At 38.1% G+C, this 26,510-nt stretch overlaps 1 protein-coding gene across 7 annotated transcripts in view; it reads left to right on the plus strand.

Moving 5' to 3' along the window:
* Window positions 1-26,510, plus strand: part of ELMOD1 (ELMO domain containing 1) — a 97,418-nt gene that overhangs the window by 35,450 nt on the left and 35,458 nt on the right. For 3 of the 7 annotated variants that reach the window (XM_057491048.1, XM_036902677.2, XM_036902674.2), the window contains exons 2-5: window positions 317-416; window positions 25,030-25,175; window positions 25,310-25,338; window positions 26,098-26,195. In XM_057491048.1, the coding sequence (XP_057347031.1) occupies window positions 400-416; window positions 25,030-25,175; window positions 25,310-25,338; window positions 26,098-26,195 (290 nt within the window). In that variant the 5' untranslated portion in view covers window positions 317-399. Of the gene's footprint in view, window positions 1-316; window positions 417-3,740; window positions 3,860-14,487; window positions 14,598-24,981; window positions 25,176-25,309; window positions 25,339-26,097; window positions 26,196-26,510 lie in introns of those variants that run through there. The other 4 variants (XM_057491046.1, XM_057491047.1, XM_057491045.1 and 1 more) reach the window with 4 other exon arrangements.

Consider the following 26,510-nt stretch of genomic DNA (forward strand, 5'->3'; position numbering starts at 1 on the left):
GGGTTCTTCATTTTCATTCTTCTGACAAATACTGTTCTTCAAAATATATGAACAATACCCAAAACAGAGAAAAGGGTGACTATTGAAGAAATTGCTCATGATACTAATAATTTCTCCAGCAAGGGACTTAAAATGAAAGTTAGTTGTGTAATTACTAAGTGAAAGGCTTTAGCCACACTCTCCGCTCACCCAGTTGCATCGCTGTGTGGGCGGTTTGGCTGATAATGTTCTGAGTCCAGAGCAGGTTGTCTGCGTAGTCTTGGGTTTGGGATTTCCAGCCTCATTAACAGTAAACATATCTAATTTCCTCCCACAGCCTACGCTGACTCTGACAAAGGTAAATTTGGAAGAATTACTAGAGGACAGCTTGGGTAATACCGGTATATTCAAACCGTCACAATGAAGCACTTTGTGAGGTGAGTATTTCCAGTTCCTGAAGGAGCTCTCTAAAATGGAGAAACTTCCTTGCCAGTTAGGACAATATTTCTGTCACCATTTGTGATCATGTAACCAGGTATTTCATGATTGCATAAAATGGCACTATATGTTGGCTAAGCATACTGTGGTCACAGGGCTCCTCTACTAACTCTGTATTCATAGTAACGCCAAGAGCCTTAGAAGTGGGAGGTTACAAGACATTATGACAGTGTGGGCACAAAAGCATGGGACAGGCATACTTTGAACAGCCATGATGCCATGTTTTTAAAACCATTAGGCTGAGGTTTGAGGCATTAATATTCAAGGAATAAATATAATTTGCTTAGAACCATTTTCCTGAAATAAGCAATTTTAAATATCTCTTAGTTTAGGTTTTAGTGGGCTGGCCAATCCATGCAGGCATTTTCAAATGTTCCTTTTCAGTTAAAAAAAAATACATGTATGTGTGTGTGTGTGTGTGTGTGTGTGTGTGTGTGTGTATGTATTATATTTATATATGTATCTCTGTTCTAAACTTTTGCCCCTCCTGCCTCAGTGATGCCTCTGCTTTAATTGTTGGTTGCCTGAAGTTTGTGCTTTATAGAGTACCATATATGTTGGTGTTTTGGGGTGATCTTGTTTTGTTTTGATAGCCATTTGGCAGGCCTGTAGTTGCAATTATTTTGAAGATAAAACTGCCGTTTAGAGTTCTAGTCATGAAATTCTTAGAGAAATTTTATATCATATTAAAATAGGCCAAAATAAAGTTAATTAGGTCCTGAAAGTTAGAAAATAACCCACTCTCCAGGAAACTTTCTTTCAAGATGGTGGCCTACCACTATTACACATTGTTGCCCCTTGCTCTGGCTGTTTTCTCTAAGCAAATAATTAGTGGACTTGCTCTCTTTTAAAGGAAACAATTGAATTCTTTCAGTGGCTGCAATTGAAGGTTTTCTTTTCCCCACTAGTTTTGGTTGCATGGTTGTTTCTAGAGCACCTAAATCAGTTTGTGTGGGATTCACTGTTTTGGTGTAGCTACGGGTATTCACTGGATCCTAAAATTGTGAAAACCTTTTAGTAGGTCACAATTAAACCATTTACAGGTATTAGCACTTGTTTTATTGTACAGAATACTCCTGAGCCTGTTTATCTCATATGTGTAAATGTACTAACCATGTGAAAAAATCACTAGGACATTTGCCAGTGAAATATTTGACCTGATATGATTTTGGTTGCCATAGTAGTGAACTCATATATTCACATATTCATGAAAAATTGGTATTTATGAATCCCTCCTGAATGTAAGCATAGTGTCTTTTAACTATAGAATTGTGTTAACAGAAAGCTTTAGCATGATATGAAGCTTAAAAGTCCCAAACTCTTTCTTTAAAAGGGGAGATAGTAATGGTTAAGGTTTGTGCCAAGACTTGTACTACTGGATTTCTTCTTCAATATCTTCCTTGTTTCTAAAAAACTTTAGTAGCCTCAAAGTCTGCCATTTTAGGAGAAATAGTAGTATTTGTTTCTGTTACTTTTCTGTTAAATGGGATAGGTGCAACACTGTGTTTAGGAGAGATTATAACATTTTAAAATTAATTTGTACTTAATTGCAACTGGTATGGTGAATATCTACATGTGATTTCACACAGCCTAGCACTAAGGATAATCTAACCAGCACATTTTGAATAGTGTGTGTTCTGATACAAATTCTTCCCTTTTAACTTGGCACATGTATTTTATAATATTACTTGACCTTGATTATTTGTGTGAAAATGAAGTAAGATAATAGATTACACATCAAGAAAGAAACCTGAGGATTTTCATTGACCATTGGTTTTGAAATAATAAAAGGAAACTCAGTCATTGCCCCTCCTTAGTTGATTATTGCTGTTGGCTTTAGTTTTTGTCTTTAATGCTTTTATTAAGTTATATGTGTGTGTGTGACCTATATGTTACTGTCTATAGAATTTGGAAGGATAAGAGGATAAGGAGTAATAATCATGCACTACAAACTCTATCAGATAATTTAGATTGCCTTTTATATCCTGTAGTCCACTCCCACTGATGTCAGACAGTTTTGGCTATGTTTTCATTTAAACCAAAGAGAAGGTTATGTAAATATAGCCTGAATAAATTAGGTGTTAATTCTTGAGCTCAGCAAATACATTATGCAGAATAAGGAGTTGACTTTCACTGAGAAGATTTCAGCATTATTTAAAAGCCCACAGAGTTATTAATCTGTCAACTTCTGAGATGCATTAGAATGAAATGCTCCATATACAGCCCCAGATGAAATGAAGTTAATCTTAAAGAAACCAGGTTGTGAGAAAGAATGGCTTTTAATCCACATTTAAAGTACATCATATCCACACTCTGCTCTGTCTAGCTCCCTGCTACCATCGGATATATGAGTGCCTGTAGTTACTTAGCAGATAAGGAGTGGAAAAAATATTTGATGTTTAAAAAACATTACATAAAATATTAGACAAATGCTACAGAATTAGTACACCCAGCTGAAGGGTGTATTTTAAATTGAGAGCGGATATGGGGTATTGGATAGGTACCCCACAGTCACCCAATATGACGTTAGCAGTGGTCTGCATTGAAAGAACACAAGGGATAAAATGGAGAAGAAGTGCATCTGTGTGTGATCAGAAAAAAAGGGAGCACTTTTTGAGCCCCAAGTCTTAGAGTTTAGTTTGTATAATATATTTTATTAATTTTAATTCAATTAAATCAGTGACATGCTACAGGCATTTTGTGACAAGAGTATTCAGGGAAGGCTTCACTGAAATGAAGTTGAGGGGAAGGGAAGACTAGGATGTTAATATTTTTAACTAAGAAGTGAGAGGGTGGGAGGTGGAGAAGATGTTGTGAACAAAGCCTGGGTAAGTATGCCTGGCTGCCACAGCAACAGACGGCCCAGGTTTGTTGACTGTAGACCCTGTTGAGGGTAAGAAAAGGATAAGTCACACAGATAAAGTTGGGGACATATCTTGGACACCTTCACAAACACAGCATAAAATAGCCCAAAAGCACGGCAACATTTTCACCCAGACCTGAAGTGGACCTTAAAGAGAAGTGACACCCAAACGAAAAATCTTTTTCTCTTGCAGCACATATCTACCCTTGTCTTAGCAGCAGAACTGTAATCCATTCCCGCCCCCTTACAAATGGTAAGAGAAGCAGAGTAGCTTGTCAAAGTCACACAGCTCATGGTAGCAAACTGAGCCTGGACTTGAGGTCAGACTTCCAGAGAAACTTCCCTATTTAATCAGCAAATATTTCCATTCAGCACCAACTAATTTCTACTGCTTTTGAAGGGCAGAAGGTGCAGGGTCCTATAAGTGCCCCAGAATTTGATTAGCATCGCTTGAGACATTGACTGAGCTTATGAGAATGGGAAGGTTTATGGCACATCCAAAAACCTCTTTCACTGCAGGTTGGTACTTTGAGCCACAGTTTTCTCTTTTTTAGGATACATGCACACTTATACCCATGTGTTTGTATACATACATAAATATACATATATACACATATATATCTATGTATATATACACATATGCACAAACACATCCACATCCACATATATCTACATATACATATATTTTAAATAATTTCATTCCCTGCATTAAAAGAAACAAAAACTGTTTCCACACCTTTGCTGAAACATGTTAACCTGAATAGTTTCTGGGCATTTTCCTGTAGGTGACCTCACCAGGGCTTGCCCGTTGCCACCTCACTGTTCACTAAGCCGTTTCTACTAGAACATGAGTGAGCAAGATAAATGAAAGCCATGGGTGCTCAATAATGTTGGTTTGAATTTCATTCATTTAACTATTTTATTTTCCTTTGTGTACTGAAGTTAGGCATCCTGATTGTTCACATTGTACCTGTCTCTTTGTTAGGATAACCAAGAATTGGCTTTATTATCTAATCACAGAGGAAGGTACTTTCTCTCTGCCTAAAACTGTGTGATTTCTTTTGTAGAATTATCACATTGGTTTTCTGTTTATTGTTTTTATTGTCATTTTCCTTACTAGACTAGGTTCCTTGTGGACAGGGATGGCATGTGGTTTGCAGAGCAGTTAAGTTCCTGAGTTGTATTCACTTCTTCCCTGTGCACTAATCTCTGCTCTTTTTGCCAGTCTTTTCATTTTGTATTTGTTCACTTCAGTGAAGGAATAAGTAAACTACCTTTCAATGATTATTTCTATTTTTCCCCAAATTCATTTCAAAACTGTTTCCTTCAGTTACTCTAGGTCTTTAACTCAACAGAAATTCATTTATTCATAATATTGCAAATATCTGCTAACCTGGGACTGGTGGTTTTCTTTTTTTTTTTTTTTTTAGATGTCATTGATATACACTCTTAAAAAGGTTTCACAAGAAAAGCAATGTGGTTACTACATACACCCATATTATTGAGTCCCACCCATACCCCACTGCAGTCACTGTACATCAGTGTAGTAAGATGCCACAGAGTCACTATTTGCCTTCTCTGTGCTACATTGTCTTCTCTATGATACCCCCCCAACACCATGTGTGCACTAACATAATACCCCTCAATCCCCTTCTCCTTACCTCCCCTCCATTCGTGGAGACTGTGAGTCCGCGGCTGTTTTGTCCCTTCAGTTTTTGCTTCGATGTTATACTCCACAAATGAGGGAAATCATTTGGTATTTGTCTTTCTCTGCCTGACGTATTTCACTGAACACAATACCCTCTAGCTCTATCCATGTTGTTGCAAGTGGTAGGATTTGTTTCTTTCTTATGGCTGAATAGTAGTCCATTGTGTATATGCACCACATTTCTTTATCCATTCATCTACTGATAGACACTTAGGTTGCTTCCATATCTTGGCTATTGTAAATAATGGTGCAACAAACATATGGGTGCATATGTCTTTTTGAATCTGAGAACTTGTTTTCTTTGGGTAAATTCCTAGGAGTAGAATTTCCAGGTCAAATATTTATATTTTTAGTTTTTTGAGGAACCTCTATATTGCTTTCCACAATGGTTGAATTCACTTACATTCCCACCAAAGTGTTGGAGGATTCCCCCTTCTCCACATCTTCACCAGCATTTGTTGCTCCTTGTCTTTTCGATGTTGGCCATCCTAGCTGGTGTGAGGTGATATCTCATGGTGGTTTTAATTTGCATTTTACAGATAATTAATGATATACAGCATCTTTTCATGTGCCTGTTAGCCATCTGAATTTCTTCTTTGGAGAATTGTCTCTTCATATCCTCCACCCATTTTTTAATTGGGTAATTTCCTTTTTGGTTGTTGAGACATGTGAGTTCTTTATATATTTTGGTTGTTAACCCCTTGTCAGATATGTCGTTTGCAAATATATTCTCCCATGCTGTAGGATACCTTTTTGTTCTGTTGATTGTGTCCTTTGCTGTACAGAAGCTTTTTAGCTCGATGTAGTCCCATTTGTTCATTTTTGCTTTTGTTTCCCTTGGCCAAGGAGATGCATTCAGGAAAAAGTTGCTCATGTTTATTCAAGAGATTTTTCCCTATGTTTTCTTCTAAGAGTTTTATGGTTTCATGACTTACATTCAGGTCTTTGATACATTTTGAGTTTACTTTTGTGTATGGAGTAAGACAATAATCCAGTTTCATTCTCTTCTCTTCCATGCAGCTGTCCACTTTTGCCAACACCAGTTGTTGAAGAGGCTGTCATTTCCCCCATTGTATATCCATGGCTCCTTTATCATATATTAATTGACCATATATGCTTGGATTTATATCAGGGCTCTCTATTCTCTTCCATTGGTCTATGAGTCTGTTCTTGTGCCAGTACCAAATTGTCTTGATTACTGTGGCTTTCATAGTAGATCTTGAAGTCAGGGAGTGTAATCCCCCCAGCTTTATTCTTTCTTCTCAGGATAGCTTTGGCTATTCGGGGTCTTTCATGGTTCCATATGAACTTTAGAACTATTTGCTCTAGTTCATTGAAGAATGCTCTTGGTATTTTGACAGGAATTGCATTGAATCTGTAGATTGCTTTAGGCAGGATGGCCATTTGGACACTATTAATTAATGCTATCCATGAGCACGAGATGTATTTCCATTTATTTGTGTTGTCTTTAATGTCTCTCAGGAGTGTCTTGGAGTTTTCAGAGTATAGGTCTTTAACTTCATTGGTTAGGTTTATTCCTAGGTATTTTATTATTTTGATGCAATTGTGAATGGATTGTTATCCTGATTTTTCTTTCTGCTAGTTCATTGTTAGTGTGTAGGAATGCCATAGATTTTTGTGTATTAATTTATATCCTGCAAAATTGCTGAATTCAGATATTAGATCTAGTAATTTTGGAGTGGATTCTTTAGAGTTTTTTATCTACAATATGTCATCTGCAAACAGTGGCAGTTTGACTTCTTCCTTACCAATCTGGATGCCTTTTATTCCTTTGTGTTGTCTGATTGCCATGGCTAGGACCTCCAGTACTATGTTGAATAAAAGTGAGGAAAGGGGTCATCCTTGTCTTGTTCCCAATCTTAAAGGGAAAGCTTTCAGCTTCTTGGTGTTAAGTATGATGTTGGCTGTGGGTTTGTCATATATGGCCTTTATTATTTTGAGGTCCTTGCCCACTATAGCCATTTTGTTGAGAGTTTTTATCATGAATGGATGTTGAATTTTGTCAAATATTTTTCAGCATCTATGGAAATGATCATATGGTTTTTTTCCTTCCTTTTGTTGATGTGGTGGATGATGTTGATGGATTTTCTAATATTGTATCATCCTTGCATCCCTGGAATATATTCTACTTGATCATGATGGATTATCTCTAATTTCTTATTGAATTCGGATTGCTGAATATTTTGTTGAGTGTTTGCATCTATGTTCAATGGGGATATTGGTCTGTAATTTTCTTTTTTTGTGGTGTCTTTGCCTGGTTTTGGTATTAGAGTGATGCTGGCCTCATAGTTTGGGAGTATTTCTTCCTCTTCTACTTTTTGAGAAACTTTAAAGAGGATGGGTATTGGGTCTTCACTAAATGGTTGATAAAATTTGGTGGCGAAGCCATCTAGTCTGGGAGTTTTGTTCTTTGGTAGTTTTTTTTATTACCGATTCAATTTCATTGCTGGTAATTGGTCTGTTTAGATTTTCTGTTTCTTCCTGGGTCAGCTGTGGAAAGTTGTATATTCTAGAAAGTTGTCCATTTCTTTTAGGTTATCCAGTCTGTTAGCATATAATTTTTCATAGTATTCTGTAATAATTCTTTGTATTTCTGTGGTGTCCATAGTGATTTTTCCTTTCTCATTTCTGATTCTGCTTTTGTGTGTAGACTCTTTTTTTCTTGATAAGTCTGGCTAGGGTTTATCTATTTTGTTTATTTTCTCAAAGAACCAGCTCCTGCTTTCATAGATTCTTTCTATTGTTTTATTCTTCTCAATTTTATTCCTTTCTGCTCTAATCTTTATTATGTCCCTCCTTCTCTTGACTTTGGATGCCATTTGTTCTTCTTTTTCTAGTTCAGTTAATTGTGAGTTTAGAGTGTTCATATGGGATTGTTCTTTCCTGAGGTAAGCCTGTCTTGCAGTATACTTCCCTCTTAGGAAAGCCTTCACTGCCTCCCATAGGTTTTATGGTGTTGAATTATTGTCATTTGTCTCCATATATTGCTTGATCTGTGTTTTTATTTGGTCATTGATCCATTGGTTATTTAGGAACATGTTGTTGAGCCTCCATGTGTTTGTGGGATTTTTCATTTTCTTTGCATAATATATGTCTAGTTTCATACCTTTGTGGTCTGAGAAGCTGGTTGGTACAATTTCAATCTTTTGAATTTACTGAGGCTCTTTTGTGGCCTAGTATATGATATATTCTTGAAAATGTTCCATGTGCACTTGAGAAGAATGTGTATCCTGCTGCTTTTGCGTGGAGTGTTCTTTCAATGTTTGTTAGGTCCATCTGTTCTAATGTATTGTTCAGTGCCTTTGTCTCCTAACTTATTTTCTATCTGGCATATCTGTCCTTTGGAGTGATTGGTGTGTTGAAATCTCCTAAAATGAATGCATTGCATTCTATTTCCACCTTTAATTCTGTTAGTATTTGTTTCACATATGTAGGTGATCCTGGGTTGGATGCATAGATATTTATAATGGTTATATCCTCTTGTTGCACTGACCCCTTTATCATTATGTAATGTCCTTCTTTGTCTCTAGTTACTTTCCTTGTTTTGAAGTCTTTTTTGTCTGATACAAGTACTGCAACTCCTGCTTTTTTCTCCCTATTGTTTGCATGAAATATCTTTTTCTATCTCTTCACTTTTAATCTGTATGTCTTTAGGTTTGAAGTGAGTCTCTTGTAGGCAGTATATAGGCAGGTCTTGTTTTTTATGCATTCAGCAACTCTGTGTCTTCTCATTGGTGCATTCAGACCATTTACATTTAGGGTGATTATCGATAGGTATGTACTTATTGCCATTGCAGGCTTTAGAATCGTGGTTACCAAAGGTTCAGGAGTAACTTCCTTACTATACTACACTCTAATTTAACTCACTTAGTATGCTCTTACAAGCACAATATAAAGGTCCTTTTTCCTCTTTTTTCTTCCTCCTCTATTCTTTATATATTAAGTATCATATTCTGTACTCTTTGTCTATCCCTTGACTGACTTCGGGGGTAGTTGATTTGATTTTGCATCTGCTTAGTAATTAACTGTTCTCCTTTCTTTACTGTGGGTTTATTTCCTCTGGTGACAGCTATTAAAGATTAGGAACACTTCCATCTATGGCAGTCCCTCCAAAATACACTATAAAGATGTTTTGTGGGAGGTAAAATCTCTCAGCTTTTGCTTATCTGGAAATTGTTTAATCCCTCCATCAAATTTAAATGATAATCTTGCCAGGTAGAGAATATTCATGGTTCGAGGCCCTTCTGCTTTATTGCATTAAATATGTCATCCCACTCCCTTCTGGCCTGTAAGGTTTCTCTTGAGGAGTCTGATGATAGCCTGATGGGCTTTCCTTTGTATGTAATATTTTTTCTCTCTCTGGCTGCTTTTAATATCCTGTCCTTATCCTCGATCTTTGCCATATTAATTATTATATGTCTTGGTGTTGTCCTCCTTTTGTTGTGATACCTGTGTACCTCCATGGCCTGAGAGACTATCTCCTTCCCCAGATTGGGGAAGTTTTCAGCAATTACCTCCTCAAAGACACTTCCTATCCCTTTATCTCTCTCTTCTTCATCTGGTACCCCTGTAATATGAATATTGTTCCATTTGAATTGGTCACACAGTTCTCTCAATATTCTTTCATTCCTAGAGATCCTTTTTTCTCTCTGTGCCTCAACTTCTTTGAGTTTCTGTTCTTTAATATCTATTCCATTTACCGTCTCCTCTACTACATCTAATCTGCTTTTAAAACCCTCCATTGTATGTTTCATTTCAGATACTGTATTCCTTAATGATTGAATTGAATTCTTCCCTGAGTTCTTGAATTTTTATGAGTTTTACTTGAAATCTCTTTCAGGACGATTGGTGAATTCAGTTTCAATTCCCTATTTTTCTGGTGTTTATGGGATTTGGGTTTGAACCAGGTTCCTTTAATGTTTCATTTTTGCAGGTGGCACCCTCTACTGCCCAGAATCTCTGCTCTCTGGAGCTGCTCAACCACTGTAGCGATGTTAGGGGTTGCAGGGGAGCAGCACTGGTGCCTGTGTGGAGGACAGAGCTGTTTCCTGCTTCCCAGCTGCTGTGCCTGTCTCCGCTGTTAGAACCCGTGGGCCAAGCATGCAGGTGTAAGCCTCTATGCTTTGTGTTTATGGCTGCCAAAGGCAGGGCCTCCCTCTTGCTGGCCTGATGCCAGTGCAGGGGCTTCAGTTTGCAAGCCAGTGCTGGCCAGGAGGAAGGTTCAGCTGCCTGAGTATCACAGTGGGGGGTCTCCGAGCTGCATAGCCATGTAGCAAGATGGAGCACCTGAAGCTTCTGAAAGTTCCCAATCTGCAGAGTGTGCCTGGACAATTTTGTCCACCAGTCCTTTCTCATGAACAGCAACCTCTGTGCAATCTTTTCCCCTTTAGCAGCCCTCTCCCTGTTAGGAAGCCTCTCAGACTGCCTGCCTTTCTTTTGTCCCAGAGCAGCCAGATGTGGATCCCTGTTTTCCACAAGCACCTGGAATCTCAGTCTCTCCAAGTATTCCACCTCTTTTAGCTTTCCAACCCCAGTAATCTCCAGAGCACCATGCAATGTATGTTCGTGCTCCCAGAACAGATATCCAGTGCTGGGTGTTCAGCAGTCCTAGGCCTCCACTCCCTCCCCACTCCATTTCTCTTCTTCCCACTGTTGAGTTGGGGTAGAGGAAGGGCTTGTGTCCCACCAGATCACAGCTTTGGTGTGTTACCCTGTTGCATGAGGTCTGTTCTTTACTCCAGGTGCATGGAGTCTGGTGCAGCCTTCTTTCCTGTTGCTCTTTCAGGATTAGTTGTTTTAACTGTATTTTTGTATTATATGTGGTGTTGGGAGGAGGCCTCTGTCTCACCTCTCATGCTACCATCTTTAATCCTCTTCTGGTCCTGGTGGTTTTTATATTTTATTAAATAATTGTGTTATGTAGTGAATCTATAATAACAGGCACACTCCTCATCCCCTATATAAGATTTTGAGGCATGTTCTGAATGATGGCTTTCTTTTACCTATAGAGTGACTGAATTTTGTTCTTTTAAAAATACTTTTATTCATAATAAAAGTTTATATTTGAGAATACATTTAAATACTTTTGCATTGTCAAAGTATGAGGTGTTTGCTGCTTCCCTTATTTTAAATCCATAAAAGTATTATCCAAATAGCCAAAAAATGGAATATGAATTTTAAAAATAAATTTTATAAAATGCATGTATTTAACATCAAATTTTTAATTATATAGTGGTATGTCATTAAAAATTAAACAAGTGTCTGTTTTTCTTTGAAAGGAAAATGATAAACCGTTAATAATTTTTTTTAGTTACCCGAGTCAGCTCTTACTCTCTAAGCCCATGTCTTGCCTCAGGGTTTCAATCAGTGAGGATTCTTGGGGAAATGACAGTGGAACATTCTTGGGGTAAAAGAGTTTATACCCAGTTTTGTTGTCCCTGCAGGTCCGTAATCCACCTTCATTTCTGCCTCCACCCAGAGCACTGAGCAGAGCTCTTTATCTAGTGACTCAGTCAATAATAGCTTATTGCCTATGGGTGTGGAAGCAGTAGCCTAGCCGTAGGCTAATTACATCATTAAGTAGTTTAGGTCAGGTGAGCAACCTGACCAAAGCAATTTCCCTTTCCCCACAGCTTGCAACTAAAATTTCCCATGAATATCAAAAACATGACTTTTGTTTATAGTAATAGAATTTTGGATAATATCAATTCATGATAGATTTATGGGAAGAGGCAGCAGGATCTCTTCCCATAAAGAACGATGGAAAGACCATGGGGTCCCCCGCTGCCTAGACATGAAGCGCTGCCTCCCCACTACTCAATGGAGGAAAATATTCTTGTTTTTCTAGAATCAAAGGTTTCTCTGTGTGAGTTCACATTTCCAGTTCATGAACAAGTCCTCGGCAGCCTCTTTTCCTTGTAGGAAGCTTATTAAAGAGAGGGTCCCATTTGCCAGGCCAAACACCTATTGACAAGTTAATTTCCAATTGCTTGCCATTGAGCACCCTAACTAGGAACTGCTATAGAACTACTGAAATTTCTTAAAATGTCATTTTAGCAAGAGCATGAAATGCTGGAATCATTGAGTGGTTTTCTCTTCTTTATGGCCATTTAGATGAAAAGTATTCCTTTAGGAAACTGTGGTTTGAATCAAGAACTGACCAGTTAAGAAAGGTACTGCTCAACTATTTTTTGTCTGGCATAACTGTAACTATCCAATAGTTACGCCAGAAAAAACTTGGGGAAAAAAATTTTCTCCAAGAGAGCAAGTTGAGGTTTTGTAAAATTTCTCACTCATTTATTTAAATATTCCACTAAGTTTATTTTTAGAGTTATGTTATTTCTTTTCGTTGGAAGCTAATAACCTACATCTTAAAAGATCTTTGAACATATTTGACTAAATCAGAACCCATTTTCTAGGAAGATTTAGTACCACAAGAACCTGATTATCATATTATAGTAGGAACATTTTGGATGTATCCTTCCTCACCAAGAATGTACTTCTTATTCATTATAGAATTTCTTCAAGCAAGAATTAACTTTCATTAGCAATTCAGTGAAACTGTTCAAAATAAGCCACTTTTTTCTTATTATTCCAAAAGAAGACGTTAGAGTCACAAATTTAAGATGATGGAGTAGTGTTGCCCTACAGGTATCCACCCCCCTCACCCCACAGGCAGGAGGCTACATGGTTCTAGGGGCATCTCCTGTTTCAGAGGCCCCATCCTTTTGAATGATTCCTCTAACAAAGCACCACAAGACAGGAGCTCGCTTTTATTTGGTAGTAGAGATATGATCCATTTTTAATAATTTACATTGGCTGGCTATTCTGGTTCAAGCTAAAGAATGAATGTTAAATAATAAAAGTCATTGTAATTATCTTATGGAAGAACACTGCTGTGAACTCAGCCACAAACTTCACTCTGCAGCATATTATTAAACTGCACTAACAGAAAATATTGGAAGTAGAACATGCATTTAAGTAGTTATTATTAAATCAGATTCTCCCAGTGCTTAAGCAAAGCACTAATCTTAGGAAAGTATAGTAACTCCTTTTGGGGTACTATCAAGAAGTGTGATTAAACAGACACAAAAACCTGTTGTCTATGCATATAGTTATTGAAAATAGATAAGATCCTTACTTTCTTCTCATAGTCTTCTGAGTTTGATTGTTGTTCCTATAAAATATAGCATATCTTTTCAGTAGTGAGTTGAGAATCTTCCATCAGAACTAAAAAAACCAAGTCTAATTTTATGAAGATAAAAAACAATATATTCCCCCACTTAAAACTAAGCTTATTGGTTTGATGACTCAGTCCAAGGAGACAAAACAAGCAGATCTATAAACCACCTGAACATAGGGTTCAGATGGTAGAGAGGGTGAAGCTGTAATTCTTACTCTAAAAGTAGGAACAGAAAAGTGGAATTAAAGAAAGAAAATGGGATCTGCCTCACAGGTACATCTGAGATGCCTCCATTCAAGGCATGCATTCAGAAACATAAGAAGATAAAGTAAATTACAAGGAGGAAAGGTACTGTGAATCCAGAAATCCTTAAACTCATCAATAACCAGTCACACCTTTGCTCCCCCCTTTGTCCTTTCTTTCTTCCCTTTCTCTCTCCCTCCTTCCCTCCTTTTTTCTCAAACTAAATAGTGATTAGCTTTAAGCTAATTTAAAGATTTAAGGCATTTAAAGATCCATTTCTTAATTTCTTCCTTTTCAGGGTAAACATGTCAAACCAATCTAACATTCTCCCAAAATATCTAACTATGTTTATTGTTTTCCTCTGACTTTCATCAGTTTTTCCATAAACTTTATAATTTAGGGACTTACATAGGTCCAAAACTTTGAGAGTTCTTGACGGCATTTGATGGTGAAGACCAGACACCCTGAGATGTTCATATAGAGGTTGCTGGCCTATCCTTCCATGAGGAAGCAAGTTGAGGATTGTTTCTGTTATAAAATAAGGCTTCCATAGTTAGAGGTAGCACTGGTGTTTGCATCTCTGACCTCACCTTAGGTTTATGACTAAATGCAAAATAAATTATATCTGCCAAAATATTCTTTGATCTGATGGTCTGGCTTTAAAAAATATAGTACCCAGCATAGCAAGAAAAGATAGTGCCTAGCATAACAACCTGGCCTTTTAATGTTATATTTTTTGGATATGTTAGCTCATTAGAAAAACAAGGAAAAAGTAAAAAATATATCCTTGATAATAAAAGCATTATCAGAACTCCTGGCCCAGAAATCATGAAAGGGTAAGGAAGCAATGTATTGATGTCAGCTCACAAGTGATGTCAGCTCTCTTTCGTGATTCATGACATTGTTTGTGTGACTGTATGAGAGGAATGTGATACGCCTCACAGAGTGGTGAGCCCTAAGAAATGACGCATCATCTCTGACCCCTCACTGTAGATTTCCACTGGGTTTCCCTGTCTCGGACAGCATGAATATCCTCAGGAGAATTGAAAAAAAGAAAATATAAAAGTACATAGACCTGAATGACCTGCCACCATGGAAATAAAGTTGGGTATAACCCTTTCACCCCCCCCAAAAAAAAAGTACATAGACCATGATGTCTTCCCTCTCCTTTTATGTAAGACTATCTCGATACAAAACAGTCCCCCAGCATTTTCTTCTCATAAGCAAGGAGGCCAGGGGGAGAAACTACAGATGGGCTGTAAGTCACTCTACAGCTGGACACTTCCTGCCACCTAGGATGTCACCTCTATGTTTCAGGCTACATCTTTATATAGGTCTGATGAAGAATTTGCTCTGGGGAAACTTTCAGTAGTTTAAGCTATGATATGGTTTTGTGGCTTATATTCTAAGCAGGCTGAATACAAAGATATTCCTTAAACAATAATCAGAACCCATTTTTCTAGGAAGATTTAGTACCACAAGAACCTGATTATCATGGAGTTCTGGCACATAGACTTCAACGAGGCTGCAGTGGAGAAGCTGGCCCACGTGCTAGGCAAACTTTACTGGAAATTGTACACGAATACCATAAGGACAGATATCATGGAAGGCTTTTATCCCTGACTTAGGAATAGGAATAATGCCAATCACTAATTAATATCATTACCATTTGGCTGGTGACCAGTTAAGAAAGGTACTGCTCAACTATTTTTTGTCTGGCATAACTGTAACTATCCAATAGTTACGCCAGAAAAAACTTGGGGAAAAAAACTTTCTCCAAGAGAGCAAGTTGAGGTTTTATAAAATTTCTCACTCATTTATTTAAATGTTCCACTAAGTTTATTTTTAGAGTTATGTTATTTCTTTTCGTTCGAAGCTAATAACCTACATCTTAAAAGATCTTTGAACATATTTGACTAAAACAGTTGAATTTCAGACCTGACAATAAAGCAAATTCATTTTTTGTCTTTAGGCAGAATCTGACTTCACATTGAAATTTTATTTGCACTTCTGTAATGGCTTTTGGTGATCATTTTATACATTTTAATTGCTACAGCTTTCTTAAGTAAAATAATATATACTTATTATAGAACAAATGAAAATATACTTAACCAAAAATGAAATTACAAATTACTCATAATTCTATTACCCAGAACGTTACTGTTAACAGTCTTATTGTGCATCTTGTCAGTCTTTTTCTTCTTGTTCACACATCACCTTAAAATTGCTTTATTTTTTTTAAAGAAAAAAGTAGATCATCCTATACATATTGCTTTCTATCTTTTTTCTATTTAATAAACATTAAGGCCATTTTCTCATATGTTATTAGATATTCTAGAACACAATTTTATTGCCTGCAAAGGATTCCATTGTGCTGTGTTCATGTAGCAGTTTGGTTACTTACACTGTTTCTTCTGTTCCCTTTGTCTCTGTATGATATAGACCCCCCAGGCCTTTGCACAAGTTAGGCTGTTGGAATTTTCATTTTTAACACAGGCTGTTCAAGATACTGGAGGCAGAACAATTTGAGGAGAGGAACACAGTTAGGAATTTGGGTCATATGTAGGAGTGGATCATGGCATTGAGGCTATTGGTTAGCTACCCTGATTCATCTGAATAACCCCCTATCCCCTTATGTTAGAACTAAAGAGAATTTGTGGACATTAGAGAAAAAATAACACCTTTTAGAAATGACACCAATAGGAAGTAATATAAATAATACTGCCTCCTAGGAAGGCATACTAGTAAGAGAAGATGGGTTGAATATAAATTCCTGGACGGTAAGTCCTCTTTACTTGAGTCATTTTGAGACTCTGAACAGTACTGTGAAGAGTAGACACTCACATACTAAAAACAGAAATCAACATAAAACACGAATTCACATGTGCCAGAGATGTTGTAAATAAGTGCATGATTGGTGACCATATGCTTCATAGTTTGTTAAGGTATTATTGGAGTGAGATAGGGTATGCAATAAAGAAAATTTGTTTAGCAGAAGCTAGAAACAAACTTGCCAGGAGGTGAGGTTTGGGGAAAGTATAAATGAAAGAATGTTGGGAGGCGGAGCCAATATGGTGGCATGAGTAGGACAGTGGGAATCTCCTCCCAAAAACATATATATTTTTGAAAATACAACAAATACAACTAATCCTAAAAGAGAGACCAGAAGACACAGGACAACAGCCAGACTACATCCACACGTGTGAGAGCCCAGCGACTGGTGAAAGGGGTAAGATACAAGCACCGGCCATGTGCGACCCGAGCGCCCCTCACCCCAGCTCCCGGCAGGAGGAGAGGAGTCGGAGCGGGGAGGGAGAGGGAGCCCAGGACTGCTAAACGCCCAGCCCTAGTCATCTGTACCAGAGCGCAGACACAGTGCATGCGTGGAGGGCTGGAAACTAGGGAAACAGGGCAGCAAGACCTCTGAGCGGGTCCCGAAGCTGATGCCCCTGTGACAAAGAAAAGCGAGTGCTTTTTGAAAGTCTTAAAGGGGCAGAGATGCAACAGCTGGACAGAAACAACCCAGGTCACAGTCCAGAAGCTGGAAATTCCAGGGAAACCCGGGAGCACTAACCCCCTGGGCAACAGCTCTGAGACCCCTCATGGAGGTAAACAGCCAAACAGCCCCCCGTCCATTACCCCTCCGGGGCACGGATATAGCAGAGAAGCAGCCAGTGGCTGGCCACGCCCTCAGCAAGGGAGCTTCCTCAATACCGGCCAGGCAAGACACAAAGACCCAGTCTACATGCAATTGCCAAACACAAGCCACTAGGGATCTCAGTTGTCCCAGTAAAGAAAGGCCAGTAGCAAGTGGAAGTTTGGCTCTCCCAGCTGACAGTCAATAGCACCTACCAACATGAAAAGGCAAAAAAGTTTGATCCAGACAAGACTAACCCAGACAGCTTTGGCATCTGCTACATCTTCCCCTGAGAAGGAAACTGGGGAGATAGATTTAACCAGTCTTCCTGAAAAAGATTTCAAAACAAAAGTCATAACCATACTGATGGACTTGCAGAGAAATATGCAAGAACTAAGGAAGGAGAATACAGAAATAAAACAAGCTCTGGAAGGACTTCAAAACAGAATGGACGAGATGTAAGAGACCATTAATGGGCTAGAAAACAGAGAACAGGAACGCAGAGAAGCTGATGCAGAGAGAGATAAAAGAATCTCCAGGAATGAAAGAATTCTAAGAGAGCTGAGTGACCAATCTAAAAGGAACAATATACGCATTATATGGGTACCAGAAGAAGAAGAGGGAGACAAGGGGGTAGAAAGTGTCTTTGAAGAAACAATTGCTGGAAACTTCCCCAAACTAGGGGAGGACATGGCCTCTCAGACCACAGAGGTACACAGAACTCCCATGACAAGGGATCCAAGAAGGGCAACATCAAGACACATAATAATTAAAATGGCAAAGATCAAAGACAAGGACAAAGTATTAAAGGCAGCCAGAGAGGAAAAAAAGGTCACCTACAAAGGAAAACCCATCAGGCTATCATCAGACTTCTCAACAGAAACCCTACAGGCCAAAAGAGAATGGCATGATATACTTAATGCAATGAAACAGAAGGGCCTTGAACCAAGACTACTGTATCCAGCACGACTATCATTTAAATATGAAGGAGGAATTAAACAATTCCCAGACAAACAGAAGTTGAGGGAATTTGCCTCCCACAAACCACCTCTACAGGGCATCTTACAGGGACTGCTCTAGATGGGAGCACTCCTAAAAAGAGCACAGAACAAAACACCTAACATATAAAGAAGGGAGGAGGAGGAATAAGAAGGGAGAGAAATAAAGAATCATCAGACCATGTTTACAATAGCTCAACAAGCGAGTTAAGTTAGACAGTAAGATAGTAAATAAGCTAACCCTGAACCTTTGGTAACCACAAACTTAAAGCCTGCAATGGCAATAAGTACATACCTTTCAATAATCACAATAAATGTAAATGGACTGAATGTACCAATCAAAAGACACAGAGTAATAGAATGGATAAAAAAGCAAGATCCATCCATATGCTGCTTACAAGACACTCACCTCAAACCCAAAGACATGCACAGACTTAAAGTCAAGGGATGGAAGAAGATATTTCATGCAAACAACAGAGAGAAAAAAAGCAGGTGTTGCAATACTAGTATCATACAAAACAGACTTCAAAATAAAGTAACAAAAGACAAAGAAGGACATTACATAATGATAAAGGGCTCAGTCCAACAAGAGGATATAACCATTATAAATATATATGCACCCAATACAAGAGCACCAACATATCTGAAACAAATACTAACAGAACTAAAGGAGGAAATAGACTGCAATGCATTCATTCTGGGAGACTTCAACGCACCACTCACTCCAAAGGACAGATCCACCAGACAGAAAACAAGTAAGGACACAGAGGCTCTGAACAACACACTAGAACAGATGGACCTAATAGACATCTACAGAACTCTACATCCAAAAGAAACAGGATGCACATTCTTCTCAAGTGCACATGGAACATTCTCCAGAATAGACCACATACTAGGCCACAAAAAGAGCCTCAGTAAATTCCAAAAGATTGAAATCCTACCAAACAACTTTTCAGACCACAAAGGCATAAAACTAGAAATAAACTGTACAAAGAAAGCAGAAAGGCTCACAAACACATGGAGGCTTAATAACACGCTCCGAAATAATCAATGGATCAATGACCAAATCAAAATGGAGATCCAGCAATATATGGAAACAAATGACAACAACAGCACTAAGACCCAACTTCTGTGGGACACAGCAAAAGCAGTCTTAAGAGGAAAGTATATAGCACTCCAGGTATACTTAAAGAAAGAAGAACAATCCTAAATGAATGGTCTAATGTCACAATTATCGAAATTGGAAAAAGAAGAACAAATGAGGCCTAAGGTCAGCAGAAGGAGGGACATAATAAAGATCAGAGAAGAAATAAATAAAATTGAGAAGAATAAAACAATAGCAAAAATCAATGAAACCAAGAGCTGGTTCTTCGAGAAAATAAACAAAATAGATAAGCCTCTAGCCAGACTTATTAAGAGGAAAAGAGAGTCAACACAAATCAACAGAATTAGAAAAGAGAAAGGAAAAATCACGACGGACCCCACAGAAATACAAAGAATTATTAGAGAATACTATGAAAACCTATATGCTAACAAGCTGGGAAACCTAGGAGAAATGGACAACTTCCTAGAAAAATACAACCTTCCAAGACTGACCCAGAAAGAAACAGAAAATCTAAACAGACCAATTGCCAGCAATGAAATTGAAGCGGTAATCAAAAAACTACCAAAGAACAAAACCCCCGGGCCAGATGGATTTACCTCGGAATTTTATCAGACATACAGGGAAGACATAATACCCATTCTCCTTAAAGGTTTCCAAAAAATAGAAGAGGAGGGGATACTCCCAAACTCATTCTATGAAGCTAACATCACCCTAATACCAAAACCAGGCAAAGTCCCCACCAAAAAAGAAAACTACAGACCAATATCCCTGATGAACGTAGATGCAAAAATACTCAACAAAATATTAGCAAACCGAATTCAAAAATACATCAAAAGGATCATACACCATGACCAAGTGGGATTCATCTCAGGGATGCAAGGATGGCACAATATTCAAAAGTCCATCAACATCATCCACCACATCAACAAAAAGAAAGACAAAAACCACATGATCATCTCCATAGATGCTGAAAAAGCATTTGACAAAGTTCAACATCCATTCATGATAAAAACTCTCAGCAAAATGGAAATAGAGGGCAAGTACCTCAACATAATAAAGGCCATCTATGAAAAACCCACAGCCAACATTATATTGAACAGCTAGAAGCTGAAAGCATTTCCTCTGAGATCGGGAACTAGACAGGGATGCCCACTCTCCCCACTGTTATTTAACATAGTACTGGAGGTCCTAGCCACGGCAATCAGACAAAACAAGGAAATACAAGGAATCCATATTGGTAAAGAAGAAGTTAAACTGTCACTATTTGCAGTTGACATGATATTGTACCTAAAAAACCCAAAAGACTCCACCCCAAAACTACTAGAACTGATATCGGAATACAGCAAAGTTGCAGGGTAGAAAATTAACACAGAGAAATCAGTAGCTTTCCTATACACCAACAATGAACCAATAGAAAGAGAAATCAGGAAAACAATTCCATTCACAACTGCATCAAAAAGAATAAAATACCTAGGAATAAACGTAACCAAAATAGTGAAAAACCTATACTCTGAAAACTACAAGTCACTCTTAAGAGAAACTAAAGGGGACACTAACAAATGGAAACTCATCCCATGCTCGTGACTAGGAAGAATTAATATCGTCAAAATGGCCATCCTGCCCAAAGTAATATACAGATTTGATGAAATCCCTATCAAATTACCAGCAACATTCTTCAATGAACTGGAACAAATAATTCAAAAATTCATATGGAAACACCAAAGACTCCGAATAGCCAAAGCAATCCTGAGAAAGAAGAATAAAGTAGGGGGGATCTCAGTCCCCAACTTCAAGCTCTATTATAAAGCCATAGTAATAAAGACAATTTGGTACTGGCACAAGAACAGAGCCACAGAATAGTGGAACAGACTAGAGACTCCAGACATTAACCCAAACATATATGGTCATTTAATATTTGATAAAGGAGCCATGGACATACAATGGCGAAATGACAGTCTCTTCAACAGATGGTGCTGGCAAAACTGCACAGCTACATGTAGGAGAATGAAACCGGACCATTGTCTAACCCCATATACAAAAGTAAATACAAAATGGATCAAAGACCTGAATGCAAGTCATGAAACCATTAAACTCTTGGAAGAAAACATAGGCAAAAACCTCTTAGACATAAACATGAGTGACCTCTTCTTGAACATCTCTCCGGGCTAGGAAAACAACAGCAAAAATGAACAAGTGGGACTATATTAAGCTGAAAAGCTTCTGTACAGCAAAGGACACCATCAATAGAACAAAAAGGAACCCTACAGTATGGGAGAATATATTTGTAAATGACAGATCTGATAAAGGCTTGACGTCCAAAATATATAAAGAGCTCACACGCCTCAACAAACAAAAAGCAAATAATCCAATTAAAAAATGGGCAGAGGAACTGAACAGACAGTTCTCCAAAAAAGAAATACAGATGGCCAACAGACAAATGAAAAGATGCTCCACGTCGGTAATTATCAGAGAAATGCAAATTAAAACTACAATGAGGTATCATCTCACACCAGTAAGGATGGCTACCATCCAAAAGACAAACAACAACAAATGTTGGCGAGGCTGTGGAGAAAGGGGAACCCTCCTACACTGCTGGTGGGAATGTAAATTAGTTCAACCATTGTGGAAAGCAGTATGGAGGTACATCAAAATGCTCAAAACAGACTTACCATTTGACCCAGGAATTGCACTCCTAGGAATTTTCCCTAAGAACGCAGCAATCAAGTTTGAAAAAGACTGATGCACCCCTATGTTTATCGCAGCACTATTTACAATAGCCAAGAATTGGAAGCAACCTAAATGTCCATCGGTAGATGAATGGATAAAGAAGAAGTGGTACATATACACAATGGAATATTACTCAGCCATAAGAAGAGAGCAAATCCTACCATTTGCAGCAACATGAATGGAGCTGAAGGATATTATGCTCAGTGAAATAAGCCAAGTGGGAAAGAGAAATACCAAATGATCTCACTCATCTGTGAAGTATAAGAACAAAGGAAAAACTGAAGGAACAAAACAGAAGCGGAATCACAGAACCCAAGAATGGACTAACAGGTACCAAAGGAAAGGGACTGGGGAGTATGGGTGGGTAGGGAGGGATAAGGGGGGTAAGAAGAAGGAGGGTATTAAGATTAGCATGCATAATGGGGGGGGTGGAAGATAGAGAAGGGCTGTACAACACAGAGAAGACAAGTAGTGATTCTACCACATTTTGCTATGCTGATGGACAGTGACTGTAAAGGGGCTTATAGGGGGGACCTGGTATAGGGGAGAGGGGAGAACCTAGTAAACATAATATTCTTCATGTAAGTGTAGATTAATGATAACAAAAAAAAAAAGCAGTTCCTGTGTGGTGACCTCCAATGAGTTCTACACAATGGTATAAAGGGCATATCAAAGTGTGGGCAAAGGGTCTGTTTGTGTTTATACAGAGGATTAAAGCCTAATTGGGCTACCCTGAAAATGAACTAAGATACGATATGAAAAAAACTTCCAACATCAGCACTCTCTGGAAGACTCATACCAGAAGATGATCATCAAAAAACCTCAACAAAGATCCAGGCGCTGCTACAGTTGTAGCTACATTCATCCCACTGGTTCCTGAACTTGCCATGGGAATGAAGAACGAGATATCTAAGTTGGCCTATGCATACAGTAAAACAACAAATTTGACTGGATCTACACTTACATGAAAAATATTATGTTTACTAGGTTCTCCCCTCTCCCCTATACCAGGTCCCCCCTATAAGCCCCTTTACAGTCACTGTCCATCAGCATAGCGAAATGTTGTAGAATCACTACTTGTTGGAACTCAACCAAGAATTAGGAGAAGTGCAAGTTGTAGCGCTCCAAAATCTCACAACTACCAACTATCTACTGTTAAAAGAACATATGGGATGTGAACAGTTCCCAGGAATGGGTTGTTTTAACTTGTCTGATTTCTCTCAGACTGTTGAAGTTCAGTTGGACAATATCCATCATATCATAGATAAATTTTCACAAACGCCTAGGATGCCTAACTGGTTTTCTTGGTTTCACTGGAGATGGCTGGTAATTATAGGTCTGCTTTGGTTATGTAACTGTATTCCTATTATGTTAATGTGTGTGCACAATTTAATTAGTAGTTTAAAACCTATACATGCTGAAGTTACTCTACAAGAAGATATGTCAAAGAAATAATCAATCTTCCCATGTTTTCTTCCATCTGCTACTTCTGTAGCTTTTCTTCTTCCTTCCTAATTACAACCCTTAAATAGAATTCGTGCCTCATATAGAATTTACCCAGTATCATAATTCCTCCAAGTGGAAAAGATACCTCAAGACAAATGCTGGGCATAGAAGCCACAGGGCATAAATATGCAAAGAAGTAAAAAGCTAACCTTTTCAAACAATATGGCTTCTCTCTCACTTACCAACTTTACATTTCCCTGTATGGCCCCGGAAGATGACTGGTTAGCCAGAGATGGGTAAGATTCCTTAAGGGAGGAACAACCTAAGACAGGCGCAGTCGCAAGGGGGCCATCAGGTGAGAAATTGGGGATCAACAGAGGTAAGGCTTAGAACCTCACCACCCCCTGTTCTGAGAGAAATCTTCTGCATACGTGGATGTTTTATTGCCCTGGTCTAGCTTGGATTAACACATAGTCTACAGGCACACACCTGATCATCTACATTTGCTCTCTTACAACACTAAACTATGTTTTCTACCTTTATCTTGCATCTACCTACCACTTCAGCATTTTATTAAATATAATAATAATAATAATAAGGGAGAAATGTGGGATTCACATATGTCAAGTACAAAAATCAAATGAATATTCGTATTTGACCTGATTGTTTATAGTTCTAATGCGTGATCAAAACCGAAAGTTTCTGTGATGACTGCCCTTGTACTGTTCACCATGTAAGAACTTATTCACTATGTAAGAATTTGTTCACCATGTAAGAACTTGTTCGTTATGCTTCAGAAGATTGGAGACTGACGAGAATTAGGCTTTGGGTGGATTAATGATTGTGCATTGAGCATTGAGTCCCCTATACAGAATTTTATTGTTGTTAACCATTTGATCAATAAATATGAGAGATGCCCTCTCAAAAAAAAAAGAAAATGTTGGGGGACCAAAGGGCAGCACGCTTGTTCAGTGAATTGGTGAGGAGGCTTCTGGCAAGTCCAAGAAGTGTCGGGATTGGTTAGTAGAGAAGACAGGTGGCCATACAACCACGTCCTCAAGGACAACAGCGCCCAAAGGAGAGAAAGGGAAGGAGGGAAGAACGGGATCAGGGGAAGAAATAAATAGTGTCCTCCCACCCCCACAAAAAAGAAGCCACTAGAAAGGGGTTGGGAATGAACCTGGGCAAGCTGGGAGGCTGTCTGCAGAGGCTGGAGAGGAGCGTGGCCATAGCATGTTCTTGCCCCATATCTAAGGGAGAGACCACTTCTAAACCCCAAGGATACTGTTATCGAGGTTCTGATTTATTTTTCAAAATGTTTGTAGGAAAAGAAAGGATTCCCATGCCTCACCCTCAGTTTGTTGGATTATTAAATTGACTAGGAAATTAAATTGCAGTCATATAGGAAGTTTGTCCACACAGACCTTGGGCTTCCCTCCCAATGATGGATTTTCGTAGCTACCTTAGAAAAAATAACTTGGGATTAGAAAAATGAAATATGCTTGTAAACTTAGAAGTCTAACGGTTGGTTTTCTTCTGGGCTCCTTTTCTTGCTGGTGGTGGGTGCTTTCTAGTCTCTTCTAGAATTCTGTTGGAAGGGTGCTGTCTTTTGTTTTTGACAGAATGTTGATCCATGTGTGCCTGTATTTTTACTGTAAATTTCTGTGGCGCTGCCTGAAATTTGTAATGAGGAAGCTGACAGGAAGATGTGAACTACAACGGATCTGTTACAACACCAAGCCTGGTGCTTCTAGAACCATGAAAATCGGTAAGCTTGAAACAAAGAAATTAGCAAAATGTAAGCTTGGTGGGGTTGAGGATACAATGTTACATTTCAGTACATTATTTTAAGCTACTTGTGAAGGATAACTTTTGAATGACCTTTTTTATTATCTCTTACAGAAACATCACTGAGGGATTCAAAAAGTAAAGTAAGTAAAATTTTTCCTATATTTTTCAGTAAAAATTTTAAGAAACAAAAATATACCATTGGTTATTAAAACAAATGCAAACTGAGAAGGAAGAATTGTTTGCATCACAAACCACTGTACTTTTGACTCAAGAGCAGCCACTGTATGTGAATTTCTAGAGATTTATGATGCACTTATTACTTCATTGTTGAATTAATCTTTTTTACCCCTGTTTTAAATCATAAAATAAGTATTCCTTGAAGATAAGAGAAGTGTTAACTCTCTGGTATTTCCTCAATATCCTAATCATTAATTTTTATACTCAAGATTTTCCAAGAAAATCAAAGGAGCCACTTTTACAGCACAGAGTGAAACATCTAGATAAAAGAGAAAATCTGGGTTTCTTATGTCTTGGCATCGTTAAGACTATGTCCCCCCATATGCTTTACTCAGTCATAGACATAATGCACATTAACAATGGGAACCATGTATGTTGGATGAGAAAAAAAGATATATATATATAATATTTCAATGTAAGTAGCTTAAAACAGATGACAATGACTTAAAAATTTTATGTATTTCTTATTTAAGGAAAATTATACTACCCCCATTATGAAAACATCAAATTTACTAGAATTCAAATGCTAAATAAAGTTTTGCTTATAGTTTAGATTCTTTATATAGAAACTTTAAGCAAATACTTGAAGCCCCTATCTCAATAGACCCCACTGAAGCCACTGGTGTTCATGACAAGGGAACTGACTGAAACATGTTTTCCAGCTGTTGCAGACTTCAGTGAGTGTTCACCCTGATGGTATTGAAAAAACTGTGGAAGACATCATTGAATTGAAAAAAATTAACCCCGACATAAATCCACAGTAAGAACGTTTCTTATGTTGTAAATGTAGAACACAGGTCCAATGGCTATTTCTACAGCATTCGAGTGAGCTCATTCTCTCTCTCTTCCCTCCCCTCAAATAATCATCTGCAGTGTTTTGACTTTCAGATCAAGAATAAAGAAAAAAAGGTGCCTTGTAAATAGCAGCAACTTTGTACTTCTGTTGTGATTTATGCTTATGCTTCTGAGATGCAATGAATGTAAGAAATTTGATGGATGTCCCTGCTATCAGAAGATGAAATGAAGGGATAATCACTTCATCAATAATCACTCCACACAGTGCCTGTTTTACACT

This window comes from Manis pentadactyla, chromosome 13, assembly GCF_030020395.1.
Source record: "Manis pentadactyla isolate mManPen7 chromosome 13, mManPen7.hap1, whole genome shotgun sequence".
Lineage (NCBI taxonomy): Eukaryota > Metazoa > Chordata > Mammalia > Pholidota > Manidae > Manis > Manis pentadactyla.